This window comes from Acanthaster planci, linkage group LG20 (assembly GCF_054643075.1).
Source record: "Acanthaster planci isolate LZ-2023a linkage group LG20, COTS_SCS, whole genome shotgun sequence".
Classification (NCBI taxonomy): Eukaryota; Metazoa; Echinodermata; class Asteroidea; order Valvatida; family Acanthasteridae; genus Acanthaster; species Acanthaster planci.
The window spans coordinates 2614627-2636256 of NC_141796.1; the positions used below are offsets into that span (position 1 = coordinate 2614627).

A 21630-nucleotide genomic window follows, 5' to 3' on the forward strand; every position below is an offset into this window, starting at 1 on the left:
TCTGTTATCATTCTCAACAGTATCTTACCGATCACGAGAGCCCCATGTTGATGCAAAATGGCAGAACGAGGATTCACCCGGCAACCAACGAGCAAACTCAAGGAGTAATCCCGTCCTGCCGAGGCCTACCGCGAACCCGAACGATAATTTCTCTAGAGGTAAGAAGGGATACGTGGCTTGAAGCCTTTTAATTGACGAAATCCTACGTAAACAGAGACGTGTTGTCATTCCATGCAGGCATAAAATAAAGCAGAGACACGGATGGGAAAAACAGTTTTTCTCGTTTTCCAACTGATAAGAATTTCGTGCACCAGTTCTGGTTTTCCGATTGGTTTAAGAAGTACTTCATTAAGCATGCCGTGAGAGTTAAAAGCCGTGAGAACCCTTCCACCTTTTGTCTCGTATCGTTATCAACAGACACTCAGCGCTCACGAGCGTCCGATGTTGCCATAAAAAAGAGCAAAAGAAAGGCTGAAAAGGTGAAGTCGGTCCACTTTCTACAGGACGTCACAACCTATCTCGACGAATTGGAGCCTAATGCGAATCGGTACGTAGGTGACGCTTCTCCCGAATACATTCACTCTGGGAAATCAAAACTCCATCCTGCCAATCCTCGAGGAAGCACAGTGAAAACACGCCGGCAGCCTTCAGAGTACGAGATTGTGGTGTCTCACTACAACGAGCCACTTGATTGGTTGAAACCGTACGCTGAACAAGCGGGTCACGTGTACCATAAAGGATTGGACAAGGGGCCACCTTTCGACATGTACAAGTGGGAAAAGTTACCCAACGTGGGCCGGGAAGCCCATACCTATCTTCACCACATCTTAGAAAATTACTACAGTCTCGCCGACGTGACCGTTTTCCTGCAAGGCCATGGGCCCAGCCTTGACCAAACCTGGTGTTTCGCTGATCCCATGGAGTTCGTCTCGAAAGCCAAGAAGAATATTTTCTGCAAAAGGCAGGGCAGTTTCTCCGGCTGGGATCGCATCAACCACTTCGGCAAGTGGCTGAAGGCCTTGGGCTCTGGGGAAATGCGTCCTGCTGACTTGACCGTGAGCGAATTCTACACCGCCTTGTTTGGTTCCCAACCTCCCCTGGCAGTGCCCAGGTGTTTTGCCGGTTGCTTCTCTGCTACCAGGGAGAATCTTCAACGGCACCCGCTGAAATTTTACCAGAGGGCCATTTCATTCGTAAATAATCACAGCAATCCGGAAGAGGCCCACTACTTCGAACGACTTTGGGCTGCCATCATCAACGTGAAGTGATCCCTCCCACGATCGTTGCTATTAAAAGCTTCGAGCTAAAGAAAGGTTTTCGTCAAGACTTTTGCCGTTAAATTAATGCATCATTTTCAAATCAAACAAAACTTTTGACACACTCTAAAATGTCGACAGTTGGGTATCTTTTGGGTAAATAATTGGCAGAATTTGAACGTGTTTCAATATATTGATTCATTGAATATCTAAGGGAGGATTTGGATATAAGTAAAGTTGCCAGTTTATACTTTCATATGATTACAACTTGTTTTTACAAGGCGGGCACCATAGAGAGCCATATCTTGTGCAAGAAACTGTTACTAACTATGATCATGTAAAACAAGAACATTATTCCAAATATTAAATGGTGATAAAATTTAAACATGGAAAAAACACAACTTAACTTGACCCGGTGTCACAGTTTTCTTTCAAAAGCAGTGCAATATTGACTTCACCCTACACATGGAAATTTAAACAGTATTAAACAAACGTGCAGGCTTTTATTTCCATTCAGTGGCAAGAAAAGGGGTAAAATACAGTTCAACCTGTTTTTGTGACGCTGTGAATTGAGAAGTTGTCGCTGGTCACTTCTCTGTTCATTTGAACTACACGGAGTACCAAGGGTGTATTTTTGGGGATGATGATATTGGGGAAAAATGATTTTCTAACTATCTTTATCTTTTACCTACCCGTCAGCCTGTAAAAAAAGTGTGCAGTACCATTTCTAAAGCGTCGGTGTGTTCATTTGGAAAAAAATGCCTAAGTCAACTTAGTAGTAGATAAGCAGAAATTTAAGTACATGAAGGTCGAAGTTTTAAAAGTAACATGCACATTGAAAGGCAATTCCTTGAACTTTTTGACTTGATATGAGAAGCAGTAGTCCTTGGTTTTGATAACGTCACGCTTTGTTAATGTTTACGCTTCCCACCTGACTCCTATTGGAAAGCATGCGTTGAAGCCAGGGGTTACGTCATTCATTCTATCACATTAAAAAGGTGAACTTACTCGTTGGAACCAAACTCTCTGTAGATTTCTATACATTTTGAATAATTTATGCTGTTCCTAGATGAGTACAGGCGGAGATTATTTTAACAATTATGGCAGATACATGTATTTATTACGTTCACTTCAATATATTTATTATAATACTTTTATAAGTTGGCATAATTTTACGGCATTCATCAATGGTATAAAGCTATTTGATATATTTTTATCACGTTTAATAATTATTGTTACAATTAATTCACTTCTTGCCGGTTTGTGAAATACAAGTATTCTTCCTTTAAGTTTTAATGGACATATCGATTTTTCTAAACGTGCCGCTCCGATTGCCAAGGAAAGAGTAAAGACGTGGCCTTGAATGACTGCAAATACGTAGGAAACAGCTGAAAGTTTTCGAGTCGCAGTTCTTGAAGCTGGTATCGGACATTCCTCCTTTCGGGTCATATTTAACGTGCGTGCACGCGTTTATAGCGCGTGGCTGGCACCTGCATGCATGGCACCGGGGGAAGGGGGACGTAAATTGTCGGCGAGTCTGGATACCAGACCAGATGATTCTGACGTCGAAACAAGGATCCGGTATCACCCACTGTCCACAATACCCAAACCAGAGGAATTCCTCCATTTTCCGAATATAGCCGAAATATTCCGAACATGTCCTATCGACATTCTGATAGCATTTGTCGATGTTTGGATATTTATGGCCATGTATGTACGCATATACATTTCTTTTGCTTTTTGCCCACATGCAACACAATGTTGTTCCCTTTCTAAGGTTTTTTTTTAGTTTTATATGTTTTCGAAGTGACCGCCAACATTAACAGCCTGCATGTACATCTAAAAATAGGATCTCGACCCTTGTGTCCGTTGACATGTTGCGCCATGATCTATTTATATCCGTGGGTGATATCTGATCTAGGATTTTATCAAGAGTCGTCAGGGAACCTTTAATAAGGGAACCAGACTAATTATCTACTTGCGCAGAGGTTGGTGCTTGCTGAATCTGTCTTTTGCCAAGTGGGGATTTGTGTACTTTTCAGGTTTCCAAACTGCACCATTGTGTTTAATGGTAACAATTCTTGAGGCTCACAAATGAGTTTGAAGCGTCTTGGGGGAGAATTACAAACCTGATTATTGAAACTGAAACCATCCTGTGGCTTATATTGATTGAAAATTTGCAGTGACGATGCAGGTTTTATTATAATTAATAACTAAAAGGTGACATGTTTATGTTTGATGTTTATTACGGAAGTTCTAAGAGGAATCTTGAATTTGGAGTTTAGACATTGGTTGAGGAAATTGCAGATACGGCTAACTGTCTGTGTATTCTTGCTGCCGTTGAAAGACTGTAGTTGAAAAAAAAAAAAGAGGGCAAAACGGGCCCTACATGCACAGAATGAGACCTTGGGTTTATAAATTTGGACATAATAAACAACAAGAAGCATTGTTTTAAAGTACCTCCAGCGCTGTGGACTTAATATGCTATCACCGGTGGTAGACCTATAAGGATAGATTTTGGGCGACGCTTGAATGGCAAAGTGAATACGCTACGCGCACAATGATGTGTTAAGGCATTAGTCTGAGAACCAGTGCGCGAACCAATTTTTGCATAAACTCTGTTTGTTTGTACTGCACTTTCTGGTGCACAGACGTGACGCTTCGCACCGTATACGCCTAATGGTTTCTCGACAACCGTATCGTTTTTTACATTACAAATGGAAATTAATGCATCATACTCGCCCGAGCCAGTGCGCGCTGCGCATACGAAAGTTTCTCGTGAGCCTGAGGTGACAGCAGGTCGTAACTTGTTCCTCATACTTGGCTTCGGCTTATGCTGAGATAACATACCTTTTCTGGGTTAAATTTGAATTTAATGTGGTACACTGAGTTCTTAAATTCACATGAACATAATTTGAATTCTTCATACTAAGGACACTGTTGGTATACCACGTGATTCGGGTTGAGCTTTTGCTTTAGCTACAGAAGAGACGATTTGCAGCAATTTCGCACACTGTTTTCAATGGATAAGAAGTGCACAAAGGAACCAGTCCATTCCAGAAATAATTGTCGCTGTGCAAAAGGCTGTGCAACGGTGTCTTTAGTCTGGAGATTACTATTGATTCAAATTTAAGTTGTGAGAGACTTGAGCCAAATTTAAAGAGATGATTTACAGGCTCCCCTTTGGATGCACCATTGTGGTGGAAAGTAACTGCCGGTATTCCCCATCGCTATGTTATGCACATCTTATGCACTAGTCATCATATTTTAAGAAAGTTTTTCTTAAGTCACTTAATGGGACAAGGCAAGTGGACAATTTCGTCCAATAGTTGGTTGAACGAAAATAACGAAAATGTTTCCTTATGAATAAAACATGGAAGGAATTATTCCTATTATTATTATCTGTCGAGTGTGCCTCTATGGATATTGGTATATGTAGAGTATGCATGGAAACATTCCTAAACCATCTTAGTAATGACTAGGTTTCGCATTTGGCTTGAGGAGAGATGGTGCACACGTTGTGAGTATCAATTTTCCGTGGAGTTACTAGTTGGGGGAGTTTCGACAACTCCTACAGTGTTCTGGGTGCCACACGTACCCGTCAGGCATATTGACAGTTTCCACCATTTGCCTGTCTTTCTTACAGTTACGTTCCGTCAATTCAAACTGACTGACAAGAAAGCCCAGCCTGCGCCAGATCAGTCCAAGTCAAATCTGCGTCCGAGCCAAGCAAGGGCCGCCTCCATCGATGCCCCATTGCGCTCCTCCGGGGAGAAGGTTGTCGGCCGGATCCCCGTCACGCCAACGAAAACAAACAAGGAGCCCCGAGGGCAGCAGATGGAGTACGAGGTTGTCGTCTCCCACTACAACGAGCCACTTGATTGGCTGAGACCTTACGCCACCAAGGCCGGCCACGTGTACCACAAAGGACAACAGAGTGGTCCCCCTTTTGATATGTACAAGTGGGAAAGGCTGCCCAACGTCGGCCGAGAGTCCCACACGTACCTTCACCACATTTTGCAAAATTATAACAGTCTCGCAGACGTAACTGTTTTCGTGCAGGGGCACGGCCCAGAAAATCCCTGGTGTTTTCGCGACCCTCAGGAATTTGTCACGAACGCCAAGAACAACATCTTTTGCAGAAAGCAAGGCACCTATGGAGGGTGGGGTCGCATCAACCACTTTGGCAAGTGGCTTGCGGATTTGAACTCGGGGAGAATGCGACGGGCAAAGACGACTGTGGGCGAATTCTACACTGCCTTGTTTGGTACCCCACCCCCTCCAGCCGTGCCCAGGTGTTTGGCCGGCTGTTTTGCTGCTACTAAAGAAACCCTCCACAGGCACCCACTGAGTTTTTACCAAAAGGCTATTTCTTTTGTAAATGATCACCCGAACCCAGAAGAGGGTCATTATTTTGAAAGACTGTGGGCAACCATCGTTAATACCAAATGATACTGTCTCTCAGGTTAGAAATGTCGGTGGAACCGATAACCTGAACCACAGGCGTCTTCCATGCTCTTTAATTTTTTTACTATTATTGTTTGAGCGGCCACTTCAGTTAAAAAAAGAGTAGACCCAAGTATCCATGGAGAGATAGACAAGGTCGTATATACCGATCACCCGAGCTCTGCAAAATCAAAAAGTGGGAAGTTGTCGCTTTGACACCATTCATATTATTTATTATTATTATGTATTATTTTCTGGGGGACACTTTTTGGGGGTGGAAAGTATCTGCTCTTCTGCAGGTTTCCATGACAGAAAGGGGAAGCTGTTGAAAAGGGCACCTATGAGGGAGAGTACTCGTTGAAGGGGAAGGGGTTACTCCTCCGTTTACCATCTGGGATTCGGGAGGTTGGAGAAATGAGCCGTTTATATTGGGATACTTTCTCCAGTGCAACCAAACTGAAACATCTATTTAAGAGTGATCTTTTCGGTTGTGGTCGAAAGTTTACCTACTGTCGTACTTACAATGTTTAATTACAATTTTTTTAAACACTGTCAATACTTGTTATCCGTTGTTATGTGACCAATCTTCCAGTTCACTCTCTATTTTTCATGTGATCTGAAAAAAACAAAGCTTTTAAGCACGGTAGATATTCTGACTCATAAGCTATGGTAAAAGAATGCACGACTGCTTGGAACAGTCTATTGATAATTAAACGCTTACACTCCAAGCGAATGTAAACTTTACGACTACAGCTGTAAGGGTGTATTGATCAAATACGCCTTTTGCAAGTTAAATTTGAATAAAATCTGGTACACTGTGTTCTTTAATTTCACGTGAACATAACCATTTGAAATCTTCATACTGATAACCACTGTTGATATACCTCATGATTCCGGGTAAGCTTTTGCTTAGTTATATAAGAGACGGCTTGCAACAATACACTCTTTCTTACTGGGTAAGGAGGGCACAGAAGAACCAGTCCATTCCAGAGATGGTGTTTGCTATGCTAAAGCTTGCCCCAAATGGCAAGGTGTACATGTAACAAAAGTGTCTTTAGTCTGGGGAATTCAAATCGTTATGTTTATGCGCAATCAGAGAACTCAGCGTACCAGATTTTATTCACAAATATTCTCGCAAATGGCTTATTGCAGCATAGTTTATGAGACAGGGTCTGATTTCGGCCTCTAAGCAGACAATTTTGCTAAGTCTATTCAAGTGCCAACTTAGAAGTTGCCCAGTCGCTTTCAATAATTGGGATAGCGTGACGTTGTTTTTGTTGTAAATGGTTGTAATATTGTGTTGTTTGCCGGGGTGGTGGTTGCAATGCTTTTGCTGTTCTGCTGATGTCGTTGTTATTCTTGCTGTTTCATCGCTGTACAATAGGGTGTAGTGAATTTCAAAAAAAGTTTGAATTTTAAGTTCTAAATAGGCTAGAATGATGTTTTGGCGATATCTAAGACCTACCATATTAAAAAAAAAAAATCAAAAATACTTCGCTCAACCCGACTTAAATCAGAACTATGGGCAAATGAGCCCCTGATTATAGTGAATTTAGGCACAGTTGAAGATTTCTAGCCCTGAAATTCCATGAAGCCATTTTTTGATTGAAAAAATAATCCTCTATTTACTTAATCTGGCCTATAGGGATTCAAAACAATAAGGTTGCAACATTTGAAAAGAACAGACAGAGTATCGAAGAGCAAAACAAGTGAATGTATTTTGGGAGCACATATAAACAAAATTTACACGCAATGTAAGCTTGAGTTGCGCGTAATGCGCACTGAACGCGCTGCCATCTACCGTTTCGCCCATTGTTTGACCATTGGCTACTTTCCAAAATCATGGTTATGCGCGCACGACTGGCTGTCTATGCGTTCAAATGTCAGTGAGTCAGTACTACTACAAAAAAGCCCTCTTTTTCCGCTTGGAGCGGATAGATAGTGTTTTACTGAGCAGTTATTGTGATCCCTGCCCCGTAACTCTGTTTTCATCTTGGAGGGATAATAAAGCAATAAAATATTGGTTTCTAATCCTTGCTAGTCCGTGCAGATTTTCAGGAGCATGCCTGTCGACATGAAATGGGCATGTTGGAGAGTGATTGTTGTCACACTAGACTCCCGAGACATGTTTGTTGACAAGCTCCATATGATACAACGTACGTGTCCCTGGACATTGCCATCATGATGTACCCCAATCAAACAGCATGGTCCCTCACCAACTCTGCGACCATATGAGCCCGACGTATCCCGCTTTTCATCATTTTAAACCTTTGCGAACTGACCCAACTATCATTGGGACCTCTACTGAGCAATGACTTCAATAACAATAGGAATCGGTTTTAGACACTTCGTGGTGGCAAACTTGCCATCACTATCCTTCAGCTTGATGCGCGCATGCATTTGGCAAATCACGACACTCCGTTAGTGGAAGAAACGTAAAACGCTCGCGTTTTGATTCTGATAGTCAAATTACACTGTAATTAAACAGACCTACTTAAGATGTTATGAGGCATAAAGAACATCACCTTTTGTTCAACACTTTAAGCAGCGCCGACATAATATTTACCACATTAGCCCTACATCTGCCAGATAAAAGGTTTTATTATTTTGGGTCTGGCGGGGGGGGTGGAAATCTAGTGCCATCTAGTACATGTATATAGTTTCACAAAGTGACAGATTTTATCAAAGATCGTTTTTTGAAATATTATTTTCCATCTTCGATCATGTTTGCCATAAAATATATTTTTCCAAGTTAATTTCCAAGAGACGTATTTTCATGCTTAAAGCTCTTTTCTTACAAAACAAACCCCAAAAATATTACTCATATACACGAGTAACATATAACAAACTAAAATGTATCTCAACCAACGAAGTTAAAATAATATATCTCCTTTAACTTGTTTCCAAAACATATTCTCTAAATATAGGTCTCATAAGAAAGAACTAGAGAATAAAATATATCCCGAACAAACGAACTTTGAAATCCGTATAATTCGGAAAAACAAATTTGGAAAAAAATCTCCTCAAAACGGACTTCGGAAAAAACTTACTCCACTTTTTGAAATAGAAAAAGCCTTATACCGCAGACCACATTGTGAAAGACTCATTCACCAGGATGGAACAGAACTCTCATCAAGTTCAGAGAAAGCCGTATCTTTCAGAAAAATTGCCATTTAAAAATAGAGAGAGGACACTGAAGATTCTAGCCAAGTGTTACTTGCTACGACAACGGTCAGCTCCAAAGACCAGATCAGTGGTTCTAAAGCTCGTTTGGATGATGAAATAAAAAATGTGAATTTTTGGTGCACACTTTTTCACTTTGTTTAAAACCATAAAAATAGACGGCATAAAGACCACCTAGTGATTGGTTGGATTTGGCAGGCATGGCAAGTTGCATACAGATATTTCATCGGGCTGAGGTTGATTTCGACGTCACCTCGTGCCAGCAAAACGAAATGAAATGCACGAAAGACTCCAGAATGCCTGCCGAATGTCTGCATTTGATTATAGGTAGCACTGGGTGCAAAGTTGAGCACGTTAAATCTCACCAAACCTGGCATCGGCTTGTGCCAGGGTCTGTGCAGCTTTTTTTATCGCATGGATGATGTACGACTAACCTTACCGAGGCCGTGTCCCGAATCAGCCGGCCGCCGCAGCGAGTAATGCACACGTCCATGGCAAAATGTAATGTACATTTCAACCATTAGCCAGGGAAGTCAACAGGCAAACATGCTATCTCCGGGCGCAGATTCAACTTGCATCCACGGTCGGTCTCTCGTCAACAACGACGACAACAACAAATATCAACAGTGGTGGAACAATTTTTAAATTTGGAGGGGGCACTTGTGAGACAGTGAGTCATCATCCATAATGCACCGATCAATTAATGCCAACCCCATTGTGTTCTAGCCACGAGTTGGGGGCATGACCTCAGTTGAAAATGTCGGTGGGGGGGTATCCCCGACCCGGTTCCAACGTCATCCAGAGGAAGGCTAACGTTTTGATATTTTGATCTTTTTCATAACGCCCCCCTTTTCACTAAGAGTTACTTCTACGAAAGCCCGTTAGTGCCAACATTTTTTAATTCAGTTTGTTTTTCAATTTTTTATTTTTTTTTAAATTAATTCTTTTGTTTTTTGTTTTCATGATTTGTCTTTTCTTTGAAACTTAACGAAACGAAGGTTTGGTTCAAGGGGGGCAATTGCAAGTTCAATCAGTTTCCATAAAAAGTTTTAAAATGCCAAAGAAAAAGTTACTAAAAATAGACTGCGTAGCCTTTGTGAAACCACGGACCAAGAAGCGGGCTTCTGCTGTGACGTGAAATCGTTATAGTACATTATGGACATGAGGAACGGCAATTTCCGCGTACCAAACCTTCGATTTGTAAAGTCTCCCCTAAACAAATAAAAAACCTCCCAAATAAATAAATAGATAAATAAATAAATAAGAAAATAAATAAAAAAATCGGCACTTACAGGCCTTCGTACAATTCTTCCACAAACTATATATTTTTTTTATTTCTGTTTTTGGGCAATGTCAACTAGTCTATGCGAAGCTTACAATTTGGTGCAATCATTTTTACCAAGTCTACTGAATCAGCCCAATGGCAACGATCTATCTCAGGCAAAATTCAGCTTTACCGCATTTTACGTTTTGGCAAAGAGGAGTGTTTAGCAAAAGGGGTTTGGCCGTTTTCCCAAAGAGGCAAACTTGACTCCGTAAATACAAATATTGCACTACAGCAAAATAAAACGGTTTTCACAATTAGAAAAAAAATTGTTACAGATTTTAGAGTTTTCATGAATAGGCGAACGTTTTTGTTTACACGATAAACAAACCTTTACTGACTTCTATAAACATTAATTTGTAATTTTTATTTTTTCAAGATCCCCTCCTCTCAGTAGCACTGTTGAAGTAAAAGGGGGGGGGTAGCGTTTGAAAAAGAGACGAACTTCAAACGCCATTTTTTCGAAATTTTGAAATTTACTTCTTCGTGAAAAGGGTGACGGTGCTATCCACTTTTGACACCATTTTTAATGTTTTATTACGGCCACCTGTGTGGGTGCTTTGTTTACGTGCTTAATTAAGTGTTTAATTAATTAAGTGCTTACCAACACTGTCGCGCTGTATCGTATCGATTTGTACCTGTTAACGACTTTGTTAGATTCTATTGTTCAATTTCACGGTAATATGCCACGTCGTATAATATCGATTCACCACCCCATTAAATTTAATTGTAAATGTCATGGCAACATTTTGGTCAAAAAGAAATTGCAGGGAAATCTATTTAGCTGCAAAGTTAATTGAAGCCCCGCCGAAACTGTAAACGTGAACAGAAGAGAGAGAAATAAAGTTTGTGCCAACGATGCCTGTTTTGGGCTCTTTCCTGCTTGGCTTTATTGGCTGATAATGACGTCATCTCGTTCGACTCCTGCGCAGCGGCTAAGACGAGTTGTTGAGGTTGGTGTACGCAATGATTTAATTACTTTAGCGACTGCACGGGTTCCTGGCGTTCATTGCGGCCGAAAGAATGGACGCCACTGCGGCATGGATTGTGATGTTTTCAGCACTGACAGGTAGGCCTATGTTTTGAATTGTTGTAGACCCACATTGATACACCAATCAGAAAAGATAAGACAGACAGATTTGTCCATTCTGTACAATATGGAGAATGCAATCCATTCTAGGATATCACATCTGTACATGGAAAACTAATATACGAAGAAAAAAGAAAGAAAGAAAAAAAGAAAAAAAAAACTTGTCAAATTCAGCATACAACGAAGTGAACACTATAAAGGACGCAAGATCCACAGAGCTACCTAAAATTTCCAGATAAAGTATTTTTCAAATGAGGTTAAGGGTCACCCCAAAGCCGTATTTTATGTAACACCATCTCGTTCTTTGTTCCAAACCAAATGCATTGTCTTTTCTGAATGTACCCTCTTTTTCGCGTAATCTCTATTTTTGAGGGCATGTAAACCAATAAATAAAACATAAAAAAATCAACTTCTAGACGCAGTGTGTTGTACACAGTGTATTCATTTGGCATAAACGTACTCTCTCATAACTGTGTAAATTAGAGCCAGTTAGTGCCTCCTTTGATTGAACTCAAAATCTGTAGATTTACTGAGCTCAACAAATCTACCTGCAAACTAAACTTTTAGTGTGTAAATTAAGTAGTCACATGGCCTAGATTTGGAGTACAAATGCCCTATTACCCAACTTTGCCCTCAAAAAGTTATATGCTAAACATTAAGCAGCTTTGAAATTAATAAGTGCAATCTGTAAAAAAAATCTTAAAAATTCTTGAGTTTTCATCCGTGTATAACTAAAAACTGAGATTTGCGTAAAACACATTTCCTTATAATCCCGGCTGGTGCCCGCGTATATCATCGTAACCGGAGCTTTTTTTACATTTAGAATGGGCCCATTGCACCCAATCTGAATAAGTAGGCATGACAAGAAAAGTCCATTTTTTTTACTGATTTAAACTGAGTATTTTTAATACAAACTGGCAAACAAACCCAAGTGTGTGTTCGGGTCGCTCATTACCAAAGTGTGCGTGCACAACATTTGTGGTTAACAACAGCATAGCAACAGGCTGTGTCTGATATCGAGCGCTTTGATGGTGAAATTAGGCGGCGTCTTCGTTGATGAGTTTTCGAAATTGGAGCCAAAATAATGAAGTGAATGAATCCAAATTTCATGAGGTGATGCATATTTTATTAGATTGATTCCATGTCCTTCATTTAAGAAACGTACTGAAAGATCCGGGTTTCAAAGGGCAAAGTTAACATTTTGCTACTTCAAGAAAGTGATTTTGATCATTTTCTACTTTCAAACGAATTTTCACTGTCATGAAAAATATGAAAAAAAAACCAATGTTTACTTACAGGTTTTGCCCCTTCGAGAGCAAACCTCGTTATTACAAATTAACATCTAAAAATCGTCACAGATATATTCAGAATCATTTTATGTGGAAATAAAACGGTATGGGGAACCTATGATAAGAATAAGGATCATCTTTGTCGGATTGAATTCCAACTTTTCAAGCCATTTCTCCACACGTCGAATATCCCAACGGTCTAGCAGGTCACATTTTGTACCTGTCATCGGTTTTAAATGTATGGTACGGTTGCTATGTGATGCGACTAAATGATTTTAGTTTGTGTTTGCGTTGGGGGGGGGGGCAAAATCTGCCCCCCCAGTCTCGGCCATACGACGATGTATTTCAATGAAATTTGGAGTACTATAGAGGCAAACATACCAATCATTAGTGTGAAATTATATGTAAATTAATTAAGTTTGTGCATAATTATGACTCATTAATTATTCATGATACCAATGCTTTTACCTCATAGGTGCTTTGAGCTGTATACAGTGATATGCGTAATTAATTATACAATTAACAGACTTTCCCACAAGCAAGAGACTTCCAGACAAAAGGAAACCACTCTGCCCTTTGTACGATGTACTTCTGTGCACAAAGTCAGTGGTAAATGTCACGTCATACTTCACCCTGCCTCCTAAAATTCTTCACAGAGAGAACACCACTTTTCATAAATTTGGGGTCAAAATGAGGCTAATACATTGGAAAAAAAGTTGTTATAAAGTATCAGCACGCAGAAATTAATCCCGGAGATGCTCTAAGCAAACACCAACAGGGGGAGACGGATTCTGCCCCCCCCTCTGCTCTTTAAGGGTCAAGCCCAAAATTTGTATAAGCGCAAAAAACCTTGCACATGAAATAAAGGTTACCAGCTCAAAAAAAATGTGATTGTCATGATAAACCGAAAGGCAGATGAATAACATTCCAAATCAATATACATCATATGGCGTTTTCGCTGGCAACCTGATTTTTTAAGCAAGGTTTGTTCACGCTTATTAAATTTTATGCTTAAAGCAGCTCTGTGAGTTTGGCCCAAGGCCATGAAAGTCACAGGACCTTCATCCTGATAAGGGGCGTGAACACATTTCTTTCCCTCCCACTAATATCTGGTGCAAAGAAGAAGCGTGCAATGTGGAATTTCGACCTTTGTTTCAGAATTGTGTTCTATATTTACCACCTCGGTAGAGCTTTATTTTCTAAAATTAATGTGCATGATTTGAGAAAATAAAGCTAAAATTGAAAAGTGCATTTGAAAAATGACTTTATAGAAGAAGTGCTCATATTATTTGGGGGGAACGGTTTTTCAAATTTATGTTTAATGTTTAAAAGGTCATTTTTGACTCATAGAAAGCCAGAGATGTCACATATTTTACTTCAAATCAGTAAAAATGAAGTCTTTCTAGTAAAATTCGTACTGTGGCATCTGACGCATGTGACGCACACGTATGTACACCACGTGTACGGTACAGTGCCAAAAGGTGTAGGCCAACTGTTCTAAGGCGGTACCCCCATTGTAAAATAAACCATCATTATTCGTCTCTGATTCCAAGTGCTCTTGTGTGGGGTAGAGGGTGCGTCGAGGAGGTGTAACTTTGGTTCAAAAACAAAATCTGAATCTGACAAGGGGGATCACTGGATGAAGCAAGCCATGCGAGAGAGATTGCGGCGTTGCCCGGAAAGGATGGGGCTTGGCCCAAATGGTAAGTTACTGTTAGAATACATGCAAAACGTGTGCTGCCTGACAGACAGGCACAACCACACTGGTTGTTTGCAATGTGTTCCATTATTACACCAGTCCTGCTAAGCTGGTCCTTTTCGTCTAGGTTGAGCCAATTTTGCAGCGCCTCATCTTGGTCACTGTGCTCACAAACATCTAGTTCAAACGGCTGTGCAGCTCGGTACACACCACTGGCTCCGTCCAGCTGTTGTCCCGTCACCTTCACGGACCGTCACGGACTCTTCCACCCACGTATAGCTAAGAAATCTTGGTGAAAATATCCATGAAAGTTCACCTTCCTTTTTTTTCAGAGAAGAGGCAACGTCTGGTGGACGTGGGTAAGTCTACAGAACGTCTGTCCTCCCTGCATCGCGTCTACATCTTTTGTTCACGAGTCCACTCTCGGTATAAATTAGCGCACGCATGCTACTGCCTTTGTTTTACTGTCCTTATGACTTACAATGCATGTACATTAGGACTAACGTTCGAAAATTGTCAATATCCGGTTATCTTAATTTTCTGTTACTAATTTGGCAGAGGTCAGGAGTGCAATAATCTCGCGTTTCCCTGTTTGCTTGTAGAAGATGGACCTACTGAGCCAGGACCCACGACGGTCAAGAGTTTAACCCCAATGGGGGACTCGACTACTCCCAAAACACTTACACAGTCAGAACCTACGACGTTCGAGTGTGCAACGCCGATGCCGTTGGGGACGGAGGACGGGACCATACCAGATGAAAGGTTCTCAGCGTCCAGTAGTTACCCTTCGACCTGTTGCCCTGCCAAGGCTGCACGCCTCAACGGCAATCTACGATGGGCACCCGCGACGTAGGTAGCAAAGGGAGACAACACTTCTGACAGGCCGCACTCGCATCCCAACACCACAAAGAGACCACGGTGTGCTCATGAGCGGCTTGGATAATAGCCAAACGGACTTAACTCTCTCTCTTAATACCGATTCGTGCAGACCCTATAAGGAAATTTGGTCGTTAGTTTGGAGATTAGGGCGCAACATCTATGACCCAGGCACCACCGACAGTTGACAATAAGAAGAGACGGGGGTTGAGGGCTAGACCCTTTTTTCCCCGGGGAGGTTGTCTGCGCGTATTTAATCACATTTATGGATTATTTTTTTTATCAAGGTGACCAATCTTGGCGCTGACTTTATGAAGCTACCGCGGCTAATGTGTGGTGAATACGTCGAAGCTTAGGTCTATCTTGAAACGGAGGTCTGTCTCAAAAGCGCTTTTCCGCCAGTCTCTCCAATCGCTGGCGAGTATGCTCGCGTAGTGTTGTTATTTTTTTCCCTGTCCTTTTTTCACCCTGTAGCGACCCCGATTCCTGGATCGAGGTGGACTTGGGTGAGAGTACAGTGGTTTCTGGTGTCATTACACAAGGAGACACGTACAGCAATTTATTCTACGTGACGAACTACAAGGTGGCGTATCAGAAGCAGCCCTCATCTGACCTGGTACACGTGACAGATGGAAATGGAAACATCAAGGTAAAGAAATATTGCAACTTGGTCTTGCCAGAAGTTAATAAATGTCTTAAGTAACCAACCTTTATTTCCTTTTTTCAATAGGATAGACCACAAAGAGCGAACAAAGAATACTAAAAAAATATTATTAAAAATCAAGAAAAGATTACAAACCGAAAAGAGAAAGGCTTCCGTAAGGTAGGCTGTGTAAAACAGGACACATAAAACAAAAGCAAAGTAAGAAAAAAAAAACACCCAGAAACCTACGTTTGCAGCGTTGCTACAAATTATAAATACAGAAATGAAATGTGTAACGCGAAATCGAGGCAAAGGTGATATGACCATTGGCAGAAGACAACTTAACAGAACTAGATATTGTACGAATTAGTAGGCAGTATTTGAGAAACCAAATTCGGCGGGTAAGTTGTGTCAAGATGACCTGAAATGGACATGCAGCAACACAGCCCTCAATATCTTACACTAGACAAAGAGGTTCCACACTGGTTGGAAATTCTACTGGCTATCAGCGTCGAGTGATTTTTTTTTTCGGGAGGGGGGATCAATGGTGTTACTTGAGCTACTTGAAAATTACCAGACTTTTCCGGATATAAAGGATGAGTTCACAAAATCATGTAAAACCACCTCAGCAGTCATGCAGGAATGGGGTTTTGGGGCCAAGAATTTTAATTCGAATCCATGGTAATTTTGCACATTACGTCATGCCACAGCTTCTGAAAAACCCAAGTGAATTTATCAACAATAAAAAGCCCCCCCCCAAAAAAAAGGTTTAAATTTTAAGCGTTCCCCAAACATTTATTCTAATGAAATCTTAAGGTCCATCCGATGAATCACTTTAATTTTCTCGTTACTAAAAATGATATAACTGCATTGGAATATATTGAGGAATGCACGGCTCACGTTGAACCAGGCATCATTGACCAATTCATCGAGGGAAGCAAGACTTTTGTTACAATAAAATATAGTGCTTTCATCTGCACATGAAACTAACGATGACAATGACATTTTGAAACGTTTCATCATTTAATGTTCATCATGTTTGAAATTTATTTTGAATGTTTGATTTACAAATTTAGTCTTGTATATCAGGTAAAGCCCACATAGTATGGAGCCTAGTTGGAAGTAACAATTCATACCGTATTTGCAGTGAGACCCTTGAGGGCAGTTCATCCTTTCAATGAAAAATGCCTTGGGCCTACACTATTTTAAATCCGTTTTCGTTTCAGATGTTTACTGCGAACACTGACAACACCACCCCGGTCACAAACCTGTTTGATGAGAACGTGTTGGCCACGGTGGTGCGGATTGAGCCTATTGCCTGGAGTGGTGGGGTTCGTCTGCGATTGGAGTTGCTCGGATGTCGCCGTGATTAAATGCTGACGGACCATTTAACATGACATGTTATGACATAGTTACGGGAAAGTAGCATACTGCTTTGACATACAGATGTCAATGATTGTTAGGAGATTGCAATGCGAAAATTTGTCGAGTCTGTTCTGGTCATAAAAAATCAGCTAAGGTCCAGACAATACCTGAAAACATATTATTCTCACTTTGAGTACCAGCCATAAAAGACACAAACTCCTCAAAGTTTGGCACATGCAGTTTCTACGGTAAAACAAAACAAACTTAGTTCTTTTGTTTTTATTAAATCAGTTGCACTGTCATTTTCAGAAGGCGGTGTTGCAACAGTGGGGTAGTCTTTTTAGAAAACAAAAACTGTTCTAAATGGTTTAAATTCCTACATGGATATCCTCTGCACTCTCAAACCATTAAATTCGCAAAGAAACTACATGAAAGGGTAGTAAGCTGGTGCCCAACTGATGTCAGTTGGTTTTTAGTTTTTTATTACAAAGGACAGTGCAGCTGACTTTTATTAAGTCAGTTGCACTCCCCTTTTTAAAAGCTGGTGTTGGACCGTGGAGTAGGTATTTTTTGGAAAACGAAAACTATTCCAAATGGTTTTAATTCCTGTGTGGATGTCCTGTGCAACCTTAAACCACAGGACAGGGTAGTAGGCTTGTACCTACTGCTGTCATATCGTTCAGTAACAACCGCATGCAATAGCATTACACTATACCCTACTCTGCTGTGCCAGGCACAAAATGGGACAGAGGTGTACCCCCCCGTCCAAGCCCTATACACACTCAAGCCTATTGTCACTTAACAACCCCCTCCCCCATAATGTCTGAAAAGAATTCCTGAGATACCAGTATAACAATAACCAGCACAAAGGCGGGGTGGGGGGGGGTGGGGGGTTCTGTCCCATAGTTTGCTCCTCACGTACTCTGCAGCCAAGGCATGTCTGGAATTACCCAGGCACGTGCCTTCTGGAAAGCCACAAAGCTTCCGAGAGGCTCCGACACCTTTAAAAGGTCGTCTATTGGTCACAGGCAGGGCATGGGCAAGCCAGGCAGCCGTTGATGTATGCAATCCTTGATGTCTGTCATCTGGAAGATTTTTTTACACATTCTCATGGGAATTGGCCAGACCCCGGCTGGAGTATATTGTTTTCTGGCTAAGGGGAAGCCCCTATGTTTAAGGCGACTAAACCAGTCTGTTCATCATGAGAAACAGAGGTAGTAGGATACTACGGGTGGTTTTTACATTTGGCTGTAATTTTTTTTAATCAAGAAATTAGCGAAGATGCTTTCCAAAATGGACGTGGAAGCCCTCTACGCAGAGTTTTTAATAAGTTAATTTTAGCAAGCTTGTAAATATTGCGGAGAGTGTTTAGTTGGATATCGTGATAAAACACGAGTAAGGGTAGGGATTCACAGATAATTCCTGGCCTTTTTGGACGTCAGTCTGACTAAATTAAACTTACAAAATCGATTAATTACAAGGTGTTTTTATTTTCATAAAGTTTTAATGCACTGCACATCAATGCAAACGAGGAAATTGTACGGTTCGTACACATTTTAATTGGTACAAGTTTATCTGTTAACCAAAATGTATTTGAACTGTTCAATCTTTTCAGTTCTGGTGTTTTCTTTCCTTTTTCAAATTCAACATGATTGAAACATATACAAATATAACACGGTTTGAGCAATAAGCTCCTCGAATTATTGGAACTTGAGAAACTAATATTAATGCGAAGCTGGGGGAACAAGTTGGTCAGTTTCCAATAACGCAGGGAGCTCGGTAATATTTATAATAATGAGAGAGATATATATTAAAACTTAAGTTATTTAGTTTATTTTAAAAAATAATAAAGACTTGTACGGCATGCAAAATGAAAATCTGTTATCTACACAGTGTCGTTAACGTCGACTCTGCTAGTCAATTACAGTAATCTTCGTAATTATATGAAAGCAGTGAGAAGTAGTTTTTTAATACTATGACAAGGCAGAGGGAAGTAAGCAAAGGCGAAAGATAAAGCCCTGTGGCATATGGGTACAATGCCCTAATGCAAGCCCCATTGGAAACTGTAAAATCAACGGAGTTCGGAGCCCCATTGATTAGGTTGACACTTGGACCCAAATGGTCATGGTGAAACAATTACGCCATCAAGCGCAGTAGATTGGTTGTTCAGAGTAATAAAGGAATGCAAAAAAGCCTTCTGTTCTGTTTTTCTGTTCCTTTTTCAGACTCTTTCCACACAGGGTTTGTACACTTTTTTTCCACCAGTCGACTTTAGTAGTTTTATATATCTTATTGACTTAAAACGCGGCAGACCTTCAGACAATTACCCAAGGATGGCCCTAGAATAAATTGATCATGGTGACGTCATCATGTGATTTATTATTGAATTTTAAATATTGAATTTTATCCACAGGTTTCGTGCACTTTTTCTAACGTTAAAGACTGGTTCGTTTGTATTGGGAGCATAGGTAGTTCATTAACCCATGGGGCTGTCAAAATAAACTCGTCAAGGTGACGTCATCAGGGGTCATGTAACATGATATTAAATTTGCAGTTTTTTTCAAAGGTTTTGGACCCTTTGTAACTTCGCACTTGTTTCAATTTTACCACTGGCTCGCCTGGGGACAACTGTGAGAATTTCAGACAAATCAGGGGAAATTGTCAGGGGAAATTGATTTGATCTGTTTTTCCAAAATGATAAAGATGAAAAATGAAAATTCCGAAACAGCCCCGAGGTTTTTACAACCATATCCCATTATATATCCGTCGAAATTGTGTAACTTAATAAAAGATCATGAAGGTGAGACACTGACGTTCACCTACGGCAAATAAATTAAAGACAAGGCTATACGCAAAACCTGTGTCCAGCATCCTTGTTCTTTGCCCGTTTGAAGGTAGTGTGAGAGCGAGTCAAGTGCTTTCTTGGTGGTGTGCTGCGGACCTGGCGGTAGACTTTCTCCCAAAACAGATCTGCGTCTTAGACCGCAGTTGTTAGACCGGTCACCAATGCTGATCGAGACCAAACCAGGCAATCGTCAAAGACAAATCCGCTACAGGCATTAAATTTCCAATTCTTCAGGAAAGTCATGTGTTATAATTATTTTACACACGTATTCTAGCATAATGTTGGGAAAAAAAACAGTTTACTAAATATGTACATTGTACTGATTGCCTTTCACCACGAGGAACTAAAGCACCTAAGACACCGTGCCCAAACACCACTATATCTTATATGTCATAGGCTGTTATTGTCATTAGCATATTCTATGGAGTTTGTTGGGTCTTGATGAGACACAGTATACATATTTGCAGACTGTGCATGGCCTCACGATCCCTTTGGTGTAAACGAAAGGGGCGTGGGCTAAGCAATCGTTGAATTCTTAATGAGGCTGTTGGTCTAGAGGATATGAGACAATTGCAGCACTGAGCATACTTGGAAAAGGCCTAGTTCACGTTACCGGCAAATCCAACAATATCTCCGGTATGCCTTTACAAACACCCAACACAAACGTTTGCATCATACTTCACTTGTGTCACTGTTATTGTGATTATTGGGTATAATTAAATCGGATTTACGTTTCTCTTTTACGGAGGCAGAATATACCACTGCCGAGTGTTCCACTCTGAGACGATTAGGCATGGAGGGGGGGACCATCCGGGATGAAGAAATCTCAGCGTCTATCAGTGAAGGCTAGGATCCTGCCTGTGCTGCACATCTGAATGGTACTGGTAGATGGATGCCAAAGAGGTGGGTTTTAACGAGAAAGAAGACACCCAACTTTACACTACAACGCAGACAACGCTGTGATAACGAGATAGCGGGAATAGAAGCATATGTTGTAACGACTGTACGTGGGAATAAAAACCAAAACCAGAGACTAAGCCATAAATCAAAGACAAAGCCCACTCTAAAGACAAAGTCCAAGAGCCCAAACACCGGAAAGCCGCGTCGGCAGCGGACATTGTTCACTGTCAGTGTCAGTTATATTTTATCTAGGTTTTTGTTTTACGTGGAGGTTAAATTGAAGCAGATACCTGGTTTGATCTGCATACTTTGTTGAATATTATTAGGGGGACGAACGAAACACAACAGGCAATCCGGAACCCAGTTCGTTAATTTTCTTATTGCAGCTAGTTCGTATAAGAAACTCTGGCCTTGCCAGGTGTCTTTAATTCATTATTTTGAGCATTTGGAGAGCTTGTGTCTCTACACCGATCGGCAGCTGTTTTAAAACCAGTTTAAACTACAAAAAAAAATCTAGCAGACCGTGCTTTAGCAAGGGCGATCTCACTGTTTTAATTCTAAGACATGAATATGCATATTGTGTAGCTAATCTACATTGCATCTTGGTTATTTGCATGTTTGTATGTCAAGTAATTGTTACTTGGTGACCTTTGTGCTTCCCGCGCACAAGGACTGGTTTACTAGGTAGACATCCACCAGGAAAATAAGTCCAAA

General features: G+C 40.9%; 2 protein-coding genes across 4 annotated transcripts in view; both read left to right on the forward strand.

Annotated features, from left to right (window-relative positions):
- LOC110975458 (uncharacterized) overlaps positions 1-7733 on the forward strand; it is a 22362-nt gene extending 14629 nt beyond the window's left edge. Inside the window, exons 2-3 of one of the 3 annotated variants that reach the window (XM_022227974.2) lie at positions 21-158; positions 418-2545. In XM_022227974.2, the coding sequence (XP_022083666.2) occupies positions 21-158; positions 418-1268 (989 nt within the window). In that variant the 3' untranslated portion in view covers positions 1269-2545. Of the gene's footprint in view, positions 1-20; positions 159-417; positions 2546-4902 lie in introns of those variants that run through there. The other 2 variants (XM_022227975.2, XM_022227977.2) reach the window with 2 other exon arrangements.
- Positions 7734-8503: 770 nt separating this feature from the next.
- LOC110975577 (lactadherin-like) lies at positions 8504-19978 on the forward strand. The gene is made up of 5 exons (XM_087130392.1): positions 8504-11278; positions 14142-14291; positions 14890-15136; positions 15638-15812; positions 17033-19978. Exons 1-5 carry the CDS (start codon positions 11233-11235, stop codon positions 17177-17179), a joined length of 765 nt encoding a protein of 254 aa, XP_086986518.1. The 5' UTR covers positions 8504-11232; the 3' UTR covers positions 17180-19978.
- The last annotated feature ends 1652 nt before the right edge of the window (positions 19979-21630 follow it).